Below are 15,805 nucleotides of genomic sequence, written 5' to 3'. Positions count from 1 at the left end.
GAGAGAGAGAGAGAGCTATATATAATATTATTAATATGCTAAAAATTGAATTTTTGTGTGTTTCAATAGTTGCGTTTAATTTAAAAAATCATTTTAATTATAAAACGAAAGCTATGATGTTATATTAGAAAAAACTTGTCAAGATTAAAAACGTTCATTTTAATGTGAGCAAAATGATCTTCAAATTTTTTAAAAGCAACGGTTTCGGATTAGCTATCGCTCGTTACGCCTCATTTCATGTTGTATCCAACTTCACGGAGTTTGCATCAGTTTGCGTATACGATCGCGTAATATTCGGAATTAGTTCAATAATTATAGCAACAAAAAATATTATCAAATGCAAAATAATGTTATCGATTGATTAGCAAAAAATATTTGTCCTGCGACAAATAATACACAAATATTTGTCCTGCGATAAATAATACACAAACGTATGCAAGTGAACGGAAGCTCTCATCTGAAAATACAGTAGTGTTTTGGCGCTAAAACAAACGAAGCGTCATGGCGTGAGACACTGTCGCGCTTCTTTGCGCGAGCCGAGGAGTTGCGGTTATTATAGAGTATATTAAACGTAATATACGCAATATATATCGTAATATACCGACATATTAAACGTAAATTAAAATCGTTTATTTGGTAGGTTAAGAATCATGTTTGGCCTGAACGTCGTTCGCCGTATTACGATGCAGTTCCCGAATTAATTCTCGACATATTGCGTGAATTTGTCAAAGGTAAAAGGTAAAAGGTAAATTAAATACTTTTAATTTTACTACACTATATTTTTCAAGAAAGAGAGAGAAAGAGAAAATGTTTTATAGAGAGACAAGTATAATTGTAACACGAACCGAATTGTATTGGTTTTTCTCTTAATTACCGGTTAAATATAATTGATGCACGAAATGAATAAAAGTTTTTTTAATATGATAAATTATACTCATACTTTGTTAATTTTAATATTATTTGTGTTGAGTAGCGATCGACATTACCTAGCATTTCTCTTTAGTTGAAGATAATGACTGCGTTCAGCAGAATAAATTATAATAAGTTAGCACTTAACGATTCTTTAATATGATTCGTTTTTGCTTTTAGTTTTTGCTTTAGTTTCTTTGCTGGATCTAAATATAGGAATTAATCATATTAAAGAATCACTAAGTGCTAATTGATTAGTTTCCTCTTCTGTCCACAGTCAATGGCTGCGTTCAGCAGAGAAAGCAGCTTTGCAATAAAATTGAAATTGAATTTAAATTTGAATTTAAAAATTAAAATTAAATTTGTAAAATTCTTTAATATGATTGGTCTTACCCTTAATTTCTCTCTGGATCTAAATGTATAAATCAATCATATTTAAGAATTTTACAACAGTTGCAAACTTGCTTTTTCTGCTTTATCCGATATCATCTTATACATTTAAAAAAGTGATATCATCTTATACATTTAAAAAAGAACAAATTTTCGGATTCTCCATCTTGATAATTTATTATTTTTGCCACTTTTCCTGTATTCCTATTTCTAGTCGTTTATAATGAGAGTGATTCACTTGCACATTGTTGTAATTGCCCATTGTCAATCACAGCAATTTCTGCATAAGAAGTTTTTTTCTGCTGTGATTGACTTGTACGAATTGGTTCGTGTGCAATATACACTTGTTTATAATTTACAACATTTATAAGAGTGTATCTAATAAATCTAAATGTATAAGAGTAATACTTTACCGCATATTATACTAATGTGATATACTAATGTGATATATTTAAGCACATTTGTAATTTTATATGTGCGAATTTTGCGACCTGGATATAAATTATGTAACTGATAACCAGCCGACAAGCAAGGCGTTAAGATCGATATACGAATACCGTAAATGTGGTACAATTTTCGTAATGCTACAAATGCTTTGAAGCTTTTGATTGGCTAATTGAAAGAAAAAATTTTATTAATTGAAACCAATCAAAAAATGCTCTGAAGCATTTATAGCATCAAGTAAACAGATATTAGATAAAGACTTCCCGAGTTATCCCCTTTCATTAGCTTAGCCTCTTTTGTCTTACATGCTATATATATAAGTACGGTGACCATATTTTCTTAGAGAAAATAAAAGACAAACCTGAAAATTTTAGGACTTTATTCTAAATATTTCTAAACTAGTTTGTAACTGCAGTCAGAAGTGTGCGCATTAATTTCTACAATTTTCTTGCATAGGATCTTGAAATAACTCCCAAGTAAAGCACAATAAGTCATCATAATATCAAAATGACATCAAAATACAGTTACAAATTTGATTATTAAAAGTCATTTTTCAATCCATCATGACTTATTTTGATGTCATTTTGATGTTATTGACTTTGTTTATTCTGTCTAAACTCTTGTATAAAACTAAATTTGTCGATAATTTCCATAAAAATTCGATCATTAATATATTAGACACTGGAATACTAATTAGAAAGGAATTTCCCGTAATATTATTAAAATAAAAGACAAAATTAAATTTTGAAAAAATAAATCTAAAGGATGGCAACTTAAATAAAAGTAACCATTGTAAACTATCTCCTTTACAATAAAAGACGAATGGTCACCGTATGTATAGGCTGCTCAAAAATGCACGCTTACTTTGGACATTCATAACATTTTGAGCGCAAACAGAAATGGAATAAAATAAGTTGATGGGTCTAAAATAATTTTGAACTGTTTGGAGTGTCTAAAGTATTTCCGTCAGCAATAAAACACGAAAAGATTTTCTAGGGATTAAGATCTATACAATTCTCGAGTGGATTTGATTTTGATATTTTGCAACAAAGTATTTTTTGCATTTCTGTTGAATGAAACGTAAAAATCATTTTTTGTGAACACTTATTCAAAATTTATGTTGATCAATTTGAACGATAAAAGAGATATAGAGTTTAATAGTTTGCTTCTGTTTATTATTACGTTAAGAGCAATAGTTATTCATTAAATTAGAACAAGTATTTATTGAAATTCAATTTAACACGGAAAATTATTTATTTTGAGTATTAAAACATTGAGTATTAAAATATTGTGTTTAGTGATTTTAATATTCAAAATAAGTAATTAATTGCTATCGTTTAGCATTAAATTTTCTTAAGGGATAATTATTACAGTAATATTATATAAAAAAGTAGTTAATAGAATGTATAAAATATAATACTGAGGTAATAATAATAACACCGACAAATATGATATTATTCTCGATTAAAAATATTTAATAAGAAATGTCCAAATTATGCGTACATTAAAAGATATGTTTCGGATAGAATTTCGGACAGAATATATATAACATAGACACACAGTGGCACGCCGATTACGTATACCGATAACGTATACAGGATCATCTGGGAATACACGCCTAACTATATTATATTGAAAGTTTTGGTATTAATTATTTACAGGGACATCATTACCCGGCAATTCCGCTTGTTTACGAGAGTGAGCTTAAGGAATTGGAAATTAGTATTTCAAGAAGAAGCTGAGAGAAGAAAGATGGGTTATGTCTTTTACTTCAGTGCGACAATATGGCGAATTAGGTGAGTACTCAATATACAGAAGAGTTGTACTGTCGCTGCGAAAATTCTGATTATTAATAAATCAGAAAAAATAATGTCCATTCTCATGTTTTGAAGTTTACATGAGATTAGAGCTGCAGAAAATAATTGATTGTTATTAACTAGCTAAAAACTATTGTCCCGTTAGAAAATTTTGCGAAAGCTCTATTTCTCTTAAGTTCAATGCGCCTAAGCAGGATAATAGCCTTTATCGAGTCAACATCTTAGTTCTGATAAATTTTGGTCCATTGTATGTATTTAGAAATGGATTGAGTTAGCTCGATCATTATTTAGAATATACATATCATATAAATCATATCATATCTATCCAGATGGGAACTTTATAAGGTACAAGTAAAGTTCGATAGGTAAGGTCTAGATAGGTAAGGTCTCCCAAGAAATCCATTGAGGTCGCGTGAAGTTTCATGGACACAGGAGAGAATGCTTGCCATGATAGTCGCAACAAAATTGCGTTTGTGTTATCATCGACGAACGCGCAAAATCTACTTGACTAAACAGCTGAACCGTTTATATGCATTTTAGAATTCTATCCTTAGTTTCTGTAACATTTATGTGTAAGAAGATATTATTCGTTATACATATATCTTATATTATTATACAACCATATCGGAAAATTCAGCTTGTGAAATTTAATATGTATATTTAATATATAATTTAATATACAAAATAGAATTTAAATACAAAATAGAAATCTGATTCTCTCATTTACAATTTAAAACAATTTTTTAAAAGTTTGCATTGCTTGTCGCAGAATTACATACATTCGAATTCTGAAATTTGAAATTATTTTTCAAATATTTCTATTTCTTTCCGATGCATATTACAAATAACATATGTCACAATTAGCTCAAAGTTTTTTCTAGACATATGCAAATAAATCTAGTGAAATATTCTTCTTTTTAAAAATTGGTTGTTTTTTAGTAGGTCTTTTGCACGTTTATCAACGATACATTACATACAGCTACATTTGTAAAAACGATAGAACCGATAGAAATACATTGCTCTCTCGCATTAAAATGTCAAAATACAAAACTTCATGCATGCATTCGCACAGAACGTTCGCGAGGTACTTGTTAAACATATTCTTGTGACCTTTTTTTAACAATGAACTTACCTCGAGAACATCTCGCGATCTCAGTTCACTTCACTGAACATACCTTTCACCTTTATAATTTCCCCTTGGTCGTGTGAAAAATATCTTAATGGGACGGTTATTAATATTCGTAATCTAGTCGCATTATTTAACAGAGCGATTGATCTTTTTTAATTTGTGTTTTGCCCTGTTTTAATCTCTATTTAAATTTATTCGTTCTTATATTTTAAATAGTTTAAACTTTCAAGCGTGAATTGTAACACTAAAGTAATATTAACAAAATTAAAATAAATAAATAAGCAAAGCTTGTTTATTATTTAACATAGGTATGAAAATGAGAAAAAGTGAACTGTGATTATAATAAGATCGTCACTGATTCGTCAAGATTATATTATGATCTCAATTCATTACATTTATATATTTAAACTTACGATTGACAGTTTCAAGCTATTTGTTACTGCAATTATTTAAGTCATTAATTTGTAAACATTATTTTTATTTTTTAAATATATTCTATGATTAGATTTTCCAAACTTGAAAGTTTAATCTCTCATTATTATTACACAGAAGACACTATAATATAATATTCGCGTACATAAGTTTTCTTGCAAATACTAGTTTTTGATTAATTTATGCAAAACAAATTAAGTTAACTCATATTTTATTTTAAGTAAAAGACTGTTAATTTTTATCCACAAAATACAAGTTTTATTCAAAAATATTTAATTATATCTTAGTTATTATCACGCTTTATTTTCTGCTTAAATATTCTTTGATATTTTCGAATAAACTCGTTCTATGAAATATATATTATTCAAGTACAATTTGTACTTTTACGATGATAAAATAAGATATGGAACATCATTAAAATAATTTCATAAATTACTAGATTTTTTTTGAGGAATATGTTTCTTACGTAACCACGAATTAACGAGACTTAATGACCATATACAATAGAACTTTCAAATATATGTGCGAATATTTCATGCGAATATTTCTGGTACCGTGTGAAATATTCATATATCACTACCTCGTATTCTCTATCTTAGTTTTTACAATTACTTGCATAATATTACGTGACGTTATATTACACGTTTTTAATGTCTATGCGTCAATTATAATTATAATTATATAATATATATTCAAGATATCAAGTACTTCGCATACTTGCTATTGTACCCGTTAAGGTGCAATAACTGTTTCAGTTTGTGGAATTTCCTTAATTTCCTTTGTGCACCGGTTATGATGATATATGAGTCTCCTTCCTGTTCTATGTTTTATGTTAGATAGATCCTTTCTTATTTCGTAATCGGATATATAAAATATTGGCATTTTCTTCAATATTTTCTGTACTACTTTTGATTTCCCTTGAGGTGTACAAAATGTATTTTGTTTACAAAAGCCTCAGGTATTGTAAATAATTCTTTTGTTGTACAATATTTTCTGAGAAATAAAGTCATTAGTTTTCAGATAAGAAGACACAGTTTTGAGATAATAGTACTTTTCCATGCAAATAAAACATGTAGTTCGATAATTATTTTTTATTATTTATTGTCTTTCCAGATAGTATTTCAAAATAATTTATAATAAAAGAATTATAAGTAAGTGTATAGCTATTAATAATGATATAATATATTTATTATTCTGTGTTGAAAAAGTACACATTATTTATAATATAATAATATTTTAATTTTAATAAGAAACTGTTGGGAAAAGTGGGAAATATTATGAATAATAAATTATAGGAATAATAATAATGTTATTAATTACAATTTTGTTAAATTAAATATTAACAATATGAAGAAATTACAGCATGATTGAAATTAAAAAGAAGTTAAAATATTATAGAACAAGGAGGAAAGTCGTTTTTATCGATTTATTCCTAATTATAATCATAACTAATTTCCTATCTAAATCCAAATATCTAAAATAATATGCTTCGATATATCTCTCGTCGGTATGTTTTCTGGAATGTCTATTAGTCATGAATATGTAACTCTTACATATTGCAGTATACTTTCGGGATACTAATTCATTTGATTACCTGTAATTGTGCACTTGGTACATACGATCGATATTAACTTCACAATTATTAAAACAAAGTTCGCAATTAAAAACAAAATGGTTTATTAGAATATTCGATATCAATTTCACACCGATCTTATTTTAAAGTAATTCCAAGTTGAGTATTATCAAAATATTTAACACGTGACATCTAAAAATTTATTAAAAAGCAGTAACAATCATGATGTTGCACATACGGAATCGGAAATGAAGTCTTTGAACTTCAAAAAGCAGTTTTCAAATAAAATATTAAAATATAGATTACACAATTTATTACAGTAACTCTTTAGTTTATAAGCTTTGAAAGAGAAAAGTATATCTGATAATATAGTTAAGTTAGAAAGGTAGCAGAAAAAGGTACTTTGATTATTACGCATCCTGTAATTTACAAACGAATTTCTTTTTACCCGACGGCAGTACTTGCAACTGAAACTTTAACACGAACAAAATATTTACGTGCAGAAGTGCATCGTGTATATTACGAAATAAATTTTCAATTTACATTTTATAAATTTTCAATCAAATTTTTAAAACATATTTAAACACAATGCACCTCTCCTTGCATAACTTTTATATCTTAGTAAGACAGATATTAATTAAATAAGTAAGTACTGATATTAATTTTTGTTAAAAATTATTTTAAATGTTTGTTGTATCGCTGAATATTTTTGTTAATAATTATTTTAAATAATAATTTTTAATTTTTTCGCTAACTTTATATTTAAATAATATCAAAAGAGATATATGTTTTGGTTCCTTGTTTAAATAATAAAAAAGATTTCTTAAAGAACCGTATTTTTTTAAATTGACATTTTTTTATTTCATTTTAATTTTTATTTCCATATTGCAAACTTTCAGATGCTTGTTGCAAGAAAATTCGTTTTCCGAATTTTGCAAATGTTTCGAAAGAAACTTATACTTTAAAGTCATTATTTTTTTAAGAGATGCGCTTTTAAATTCATAGATACGATTAGTGTGTACGCGTGTGTACGTGATTTTTAATTATGAGTTATATATATATATATATATATATATATATATATATATATATATATATTAGAAAAAGCGATATGTGCGGTTTTTCTTGTTTTATATGAATCACGTATTTCTTGTTAAATAAACTTTTCCATACTTAATAAAATCATATCGTTTTCCATATACATACATTATACTTTTCGGGATATAAAAACAATCGCAATAAAACGTTGCATATAAAATATAACCCTGAATAATGTAATTTTTTACTTTAAATCAGGAATATTTACACGAAGAAATATAAGAGTTCATCCATTCGTTGAAACAATTATATATCCATCATTAAACATCAATTTCACATTCATACGTTAATTTATACGTAAATATATACAAGGGATATTCCAAAAAAGATGTATGTCGATAGCAAAAAATTTTTTACAATTTGTGTTCGCATTTTTCTTAACAAAAATTGAATAAGTTATTTAATTATTTTACAATTTCCATATAAAAAATTATTTTATCTTGATTTAAAAAGATATTAGAGATTTTATCATGATGTTTAATATTTTGTATTAAATATTTGCCAAGGGAAAATTAACGTTTCAAATTTAATCTTTTTCTCTCAAATTTAATGATAATAATAATACTTTTTTGTTATCGATACACATACTTTCTGGTATAAATCTTACGAAGTCGTATCTTTTCGAATTTCGAGCTAGACTTCCTCTGGAATTATTCATTTTATCTATCCATTTTATCACGCTTGCTTTTCAAAATTCCGTGGATTAAGACGGAGCAAGCAGCAAAAGTTAATCCGTTATTCAGTAGACATGGAAAAACTTGTTTCCTTCCAAATTGCGAATCAGCTCGCGTCTTACCTTAACGCACTTAATCAAAAAAACTCGATTGCTCGTTGTTCCTTCGCAATAATCGGGACCAGCGGACTCTTGGTCGTGAAAAAAACTCGTTTCTCTGTCGAGATAGCAGATTTAGGATATGTTGCAGTCGTCGGCACGGGCATCTCTGATCTGCTGTTTCGTTTTTCTTGAAGTGCGCCTGATTAGGCTGCGACTACGTGGTTTGCTCTTTACCTCCTCAGTAACGCTGACAACGCTAGGACCCTGAGCTGCGACCACTTGCTGGAGATTTCCACCGGGACCCGCGCTACCGGTTCTGCCGCTAGGGCTGCCGGACCTTTCATTGTAATAAAAGAATAATAGATGAGAGTTAGAAATACACTAAGAAAAAAAATTGTTTATTTGTCTAAATTAATTTAGTTCATCTTTATGTCTTTTGATGAAAAATGTACGTATTTCAGTCATATTTAATTTATTTAAGTCAATTACAATTTTGTAATTACATTGAAAAAAATTGTTCATTTATTAAATTAATTATTCAATTGACTAAATTAATTTAATTTGTCTTTATTTCTTTCATTGGAGAATGTATATATTGTAATATATATATATATTCTTCAATGAAAAAATAAAACAAGTTAAATTAATTTAGTCAAATGAACAATTTTTTTTAATGTAATTATAAAATTGTAGTTGACTTAATTTAACGCTGCATTTTTTCTTCGAATTTTTGGTGTTCAGTTACGTACAATAGCCCTTTGCGCCGTGCATTATTTTACATTTTTATTAATTTAGATGAAGGATTCTTTTAATATTAATAATTTATATTTAATATTAATTTTTTATTAATTTAAGTATATCTCTTTCTAAGAAGACATGATTATTACGACTTAAGAAGAGAATTTTTCCAAAAGGAAATTTTAAATAAAAGACAGCAAATAATTGGAAGGAATGTAAATATTATTTAAGATTTGAAAATAATATTCTATGATAGCCCTTTGGCACTCTATTAAACTGCGCGCAATTAATTATATAAGTTGAATAAATGGAGTTATAAGGCGAAAGTAAATATTTAAATACAATATTACACATTTTGATTAAGATATTAAAATATACAATTTGAGTCTAGACGTTTTTTCAAGTCTAAATAAGCTGAAGAGAAAATGCATTATATACATTTGAAATTATTTTTTAAAATTATGATTATGATTTTTCGAAATATGTAAAGTTTTTTTCTCAATTATTGAAAACATATATATTCGTAAATTCGTAATTCTTATACATGCAATAATAATTGATTTTTTAGGACCGTTTAAGATGAATACACAATAAATAAGAAGCAATACCTATATCGATCGAAGTTGGATTTTGAGTGCTTTAAATAAGTTCCCATGAAATTGATGCTTTAAATAATTTCGATGGTTTAAGGACGTTTGCACAGAATGCTAGAGTTCAAATTCGTGTTTAATAGGTAAAAATAATCGGAAATAACTATTTACTTATTATGTTGCAAAACGATGTAATTTTTTCAACATTTTTTTGGACTTTTGTTAATTTTCCATAAACATTCTAATTTTTTCTAAACATTAGATAATTACCGATAAAATGGATAGTGTTTCTTTATTTTGCAAGTACTTTAATTAAAAGTTTTATCAAAATCGGCGTGTCTATATTAAGTAGTGTTCTTGTTGGTAACGTATTTATCGTAACATTATCATAATATATATACACTAACGTATAAGAGTAATGAATAAAAAGAATCAAGCAATGCAAAGTACAAGCCAGAGTACTATCGAATATAAATAATAATGTTCAAGGGTAATAGATGATCTGAAACGATATTGAAACTACATCGAATTCAATTATGTTCATATTTGATCTACTTTGACATTGGTATAATTAGTGACATTGAAGTGCGTTGAAAACCTTTTAGATTAAATATCTGTTTCGTTAATACATGCTGCTGATAGATGAAGCGCGACTAAATGGCGGGTTTGCGAATACGATTAAAGTGATTGGAATTATCTTCATGTATATACATATATTACAGAAATTACATAATCGTAATCTAGTTTAGTACGTGTAATCTAGTTTACTACGTAATCCAACAAGTTTCTTTTCGGATTTCTATAAATTTTTCTTGATATCAAAAAATAATGAATTAAACATCTAGTAATCTTTACAATTTTTATATTCGTAGTAAAAATATTTAATATTTTTTGAATAGAAAGAACTATTATAAGTAATTAATGGGTGATAACTTCATCCATCGTTATTATTTATACAAATTTTTATTATTATTTATACAAATTTATTTCCCTACACATTCATCATTTTTAATTTAAAACAAGGAAAAAATTTAATAATGTTTATTACGTTGATTTGCCTCTAAATTCTCACCCTACATTTGACGCGAAACTTGCCTCTCACAATTCTCAGTTCTCATTTACATCAAATCTTAATTTTAAACCTGCATCAATCTGGATTAAATAAGCCTGACTAAATAAGCCTGACGATGCACTGTATCTTTCGAGATTACGATTTTATTTATGATAGATACAATACGAAAAATTATTTAATTATCGTAGTTAATGCTAAGCAACAATTAAACGAATAAATCTTAATGTTACATTCGACATTAATGATTACAATTATTGTAGTACAGAATTTACATTAAGAATGAGTTTATACTAGTTTTTTTCTTGAAAAGAAAAATGAATGAAGTTCAACCAGAAATTTAAATTCTTGAAATATTCCTTAATATATTCCTTAATATATGAAATATCTTGATAAACTAACTATTTTTAAATTAAAAATTTTGTCAATTAAAAAATGAGAAGCATTACACATTTTCTTATAATATAGTTTATAATTCGAAAACTTTTCGCTTTGAAGTTGATACTTTTCTTTAAAAAAAAGTTGAAATAAATTTTTTAAAATTAATTCTTAAAATGAGATTTACATATTATAATATATATTTTATTATATATTATAATATATATGAAAACACAAATGCTTTATTGTTCAATGATATTTATTCGTATGTAGGGAATAGTTAGTGTTACGATACCTGCGTGATCCGTATGCTGAACATCTTCTTCTGAGCCCCGACTGCTCGACCTCGCCAGTGGGATTTTTCGGTACGATCTTGGAAAGTGTGACGAAACATCTGAATACATCCTTAATGTTGTAGTCATCCTTTGCCGAGCATTCCATCACCTTAGCGCGAAGTTTCGGCAATTCGCAAAATAACCATTCACTCACGTCCTCGATTGGTACCTCCCTTCGTGCTGGCGCTAGATCAAGTTTGTTTCCGGCAATAACTATCGGTACTTCCTATTGAAAAGAAAAGATGTCTTCATTATTATTTCTTCTCCACTAAAGTGTAACTAATAAAATCGATTTTTAAAAAATGCCGCATGATAATGCTTTCTTATCGGCTCTAGATATTGTGCAAAGTTATAAATATTGAGAACAGCAAATTAATATTTCACACTATTCCAAAGATAGAGGAATCTAATTTAAATCGCAGATTGATAAGAGTAATTCTGCTAAATATTCGATAAACTTTACGAGATAAATCACGAGAGAATTAACATGAGTAATTTTGGAATTCGCACCTGGAAGTCGGGTCGTTGTTCTCTTACTTCTTCGAAGCAACGTTTTACGCACTCGAAACTTGGTAAGGATGATGTCGCGTATACGAGTAGGAATGCGTGAGCGGTGGCTATGCTCAATCGCCTCATTGCAGGAAACTGCAGATCACCTACAGAAATAAAATCAAAATTTATTTGATTTAATGGATGTTTACGAGAAAAATCTTCTTACACATCTAAAAAAATCGCGCATTGTTGCTTCGCGTAATACTTGAAGTAATTCTTAAAAAAGAATCTAAAATAACTTTTTTTTTATTTATTATTTCTCTTATTCTCTTCTCGAGCTTAATTCTTTTTATTTCAATTCTTTTCAAAAGATATGTTGAAATGTTTCAAACTAACAACTATTTTTTCATGATATTTTTATAAATGTCGCCCAAAAGCATGCTGTTATTTCTGATAAATTTTTACTACATACGGAAAATAAGTCATTCTATTTATTTATGATACATATGTATAGCGCATTTATTTCACTGCTTTTCCGATACAAACTTCGTTACTCTCTCGCTAAAAAGTTATTGGGATATATCTTTGCGCAATCTCGATTAGATCAAGGATGCTTTTTTTGATACACGAACACATTTCTGTACAACTATATTGAACGCTACTGAGTTACGTTTATTTGATACTGCCGATTCCGGCAAGAGAGAGATCCAAGCTTCTTTCGTTTTCAATCAAAACATTCAGTATTCTGTTTCATCATATTGAGAATGTGTATACGTAGTATCACGTATCATTTAATATTTTTCGTTATATTGCATAGCAGATTCGATGAGGAGGGAAACATTTCACATTTTAAGAGGAAATGGCTTTTAAAAAATATAGAATTAATTTTTCACGTATGAGACTTATTAGAGTTTTTCTGAGCAGATCCGGAAATATACGAAATTTTAAAATGATAGATTAATTAACAGTGTAATTATACTGAGATTTTTATTACAACTTAAGTGTATAACATAATAATTAATTAAAACCAACTCAATTAATCTAAGTATTGAATTATTGCATAAGTGCAACATAAAACGGTTATTACATTAAAATGATATGATCCTTTAATAAAAGCATTATCACAATTTTTGCGAAATAGTAGTTAATCATGTTAAAGCTAAACAAATTTATATTTTTAATCTTTTTTATCTCTATATAAATTATTTAGTGAAAAGGAAATTATGAAAATAATTTTCCAGAAAAAAGTATTAGTGAATTTTTGCGATTACAGCCTCTCCCCCGACACACACACACACACACACACACACACACACACACATCTTTTGTTTTTTTTTAAATTATTTAAAAATCATTGATATAGAAAATTGACGTGTTTCATACATTCTAACAATGGGCGCATTCAGTGGACTCAATAGTTGAGTGAGCGCTTGCTGTTATTGGTGCATTCTTTTAGATTATTCAATCAGAATTTTAGATCTAGAAGAATACATCAATAGCGAGCTCTCTCACTCAACTGTTGAGTCTGTTGAACGCAGCCAATAAAGGAAAAAGGAAAGATGTTCATCTCACCTGCGGTATCCAGAAGATCGACTTTAAGCGTCAGAGTGCCAAGAATGCATTCTCGCGAGTACAGATCCTCCACGGTGGGCCGGTATCGCTCGCTAAAGCCTTGACCGAGTAGTCGGCGTATAATGGCACTTTTGCCGACCCCGGCGCCGCCGAGTACCACCAGCCTGATCCTTTCGAGATCGGCCATATTTTCCAGCCGGTCGCACTCTGGTGACTTAGAGCATGACTGTAAGAATGTCGTTGCCTCAGGATGGCATCACCCAGGAGGTCGATCGAAGTCTCGTCCACCTCCTGGAAATCCAATACGGTCGCCTTACCCGCCCCCGTTGCCACCCGCGCCTGTCAAAGTGCTCCTCCTTCGTCTGAAGGATATTAATTTGATTCTCCGCAGCGATTCCTGACCGCAGTCAGAAACGAGTTGGTGGTAGTTCCTCGAGATCGATCAGTCGCGATCAACGTCGCTTCGAAATAATCACGTTTTTCCACTCAACGACGTCGCACGTCACCGACTTCTTCATTCACTTACCCCGCTTACGTTGCGCTCTCGCGGGAACTCCCATCCTCCTCGGGGAAATCGCAGTCTTTCGCTCGCTCCGTGATTCGAGTTGAAATTTTTCTGTTGAAAGATGAGGAACTGTTCTATTATTACTTATTTACACGTGCCGAATATGAGATTTCATTGGCAACATCAAATTATGAGACGGACAATATCAACTTATGAAATATACCCGGTATAATGTTATTTGGACTACCAAGTGGACTGGAAATTGAAGTAAATAGTATTACTATGGAGACATTCCGAGGATAATTGGAATATTCCGTTTAGAACAGCGACTTTTATTGAGGCCATAGCTTTCATGCTTTATGTTAAGAAATCCGATATGTTGATTATAAATATCGAAGTAGAAAGTCTCGATGATTTTTTAGGTCAATAAGTAAACAAAATATATTACAATAATTAAAATATATTTTTATCAATATGTAATACTAATAATATCAATAGAAAAGGATTAGACAGGAGAATAGACAACACAATGGATCTCTGTGTCATTTAAAGTTAATTATAATCATTAATAATGCTACATTTCCTTCATGACAATATTTATATCAATTTATTATTTTCAGATTTAATCTATTACTGCGAGCATTAATTTTAAGAAAAAAAATGTATCATTTATATCGAACTTTATATAAGAATATCTGTGAAATAAGTTTGAACAGAAAAACTTTTTGAAATCAACGAGTACATAATTCTAAAATAAAAACTGAACGATTATAGTTCAATATTTAATCATCAATATTTAATCTTCAATATGCACTTTAAAGTATTTCAAATATTTTTGCATTGTTATAAAAATAATATTTATCGAAATACATATTAAATTGTGAATGTTTTAATTATTTTAATTGTAATCAAACTCAAGGATATTAATTAAAATTATATATTCCTATGCAAAAATAAAGTTATCTACGGGAATTAACAAAACTCAGAAACATCGCGGAATTGAGTTCATTCGATATGCAAAATGGGAGCTATGGCGTGCTGGGGATTTTTTGCGACAAACGCACATGGGAAATAAATACAATATAACATCCGAATTAAACATATTAATATGCCAGTAATGAAATTAAATCGATATATGTCTTTTATATATAAATTTTAATTTCAAGAATATTTTTCTATAGATCGCGTCAATCCTTATCATTTTATTTTAAACTTATGTTATCTCGTTTATTTTGTTTTCTCATTTTTTTATCTTTATTAGTCGTTATTTATCATTATTTATTTTTATTTATCATTATTTTATCTTTATTTTTAAAAAATGCTCGCGTAATTGTTAATAAGTATGATTTTAATTGTGATTAATTGTAACAATTTTAATACATTTACATTTTCTAATTAAGAAAAATATTTGTCCTTTTGTCATTAACAAAGTTCTTGTTATATGGAAAATATTTTGTTATACATATCCATATTTAAATTTATTATAAGTGGAAGTATTGATAAACAATAATGTTAATTCCAATTTACGCAAACCACTTTGCTTATCTTCCCTTGTAGGA

General features: G+C 28.4%; 1 protein-coding gene across 1 annotated transcript; it reads right to left on the bottom strand.

The window, feature by feature from the left end:
• Positions 1 to 8,699: 8,699 nt before the first annotated feature.
• Positions 8,700 to 13,928, bottom strand: LOC105623987 (GTP-binding protein Di-Ras2). The gene is made up of 4 exons (XM_012205357.1): positions 13,742 to 13,928; positions 12,188 to 12,333; positions 11,638 to 11,903; positions 8,700 to 8,904 (listed from the first exon to the last, which is right to left on the bottom strand). The coding sequence occupies exons 1-4, from the start codon at positions 13,926 to 13,928 to the stop codon at positions 8,700 to 8,702; spliced, it is 804 nt and encodes a 267-aa protein (XP_012060747.1).
• Between the last annotated feature and the right edge of the window lie 1,877 nt (positions 13,929 to 15,805).

Source organism: Atta cephalotes, assembly GCF_000143395.1.
Source record: "Atta cephalotes unplaced genomic scaffold scaffold00070, whole genome shotgun sequence".
Taxonomy (NCBI): Eukaryota; Metazoa; Arthropoda; class Insecta; order Hymenoptera; family Formicidae; genus Atta; species Atta cephalotes.
This window is presented reverse-complemented; position numbering and strand designations above follow the sequence as displayed.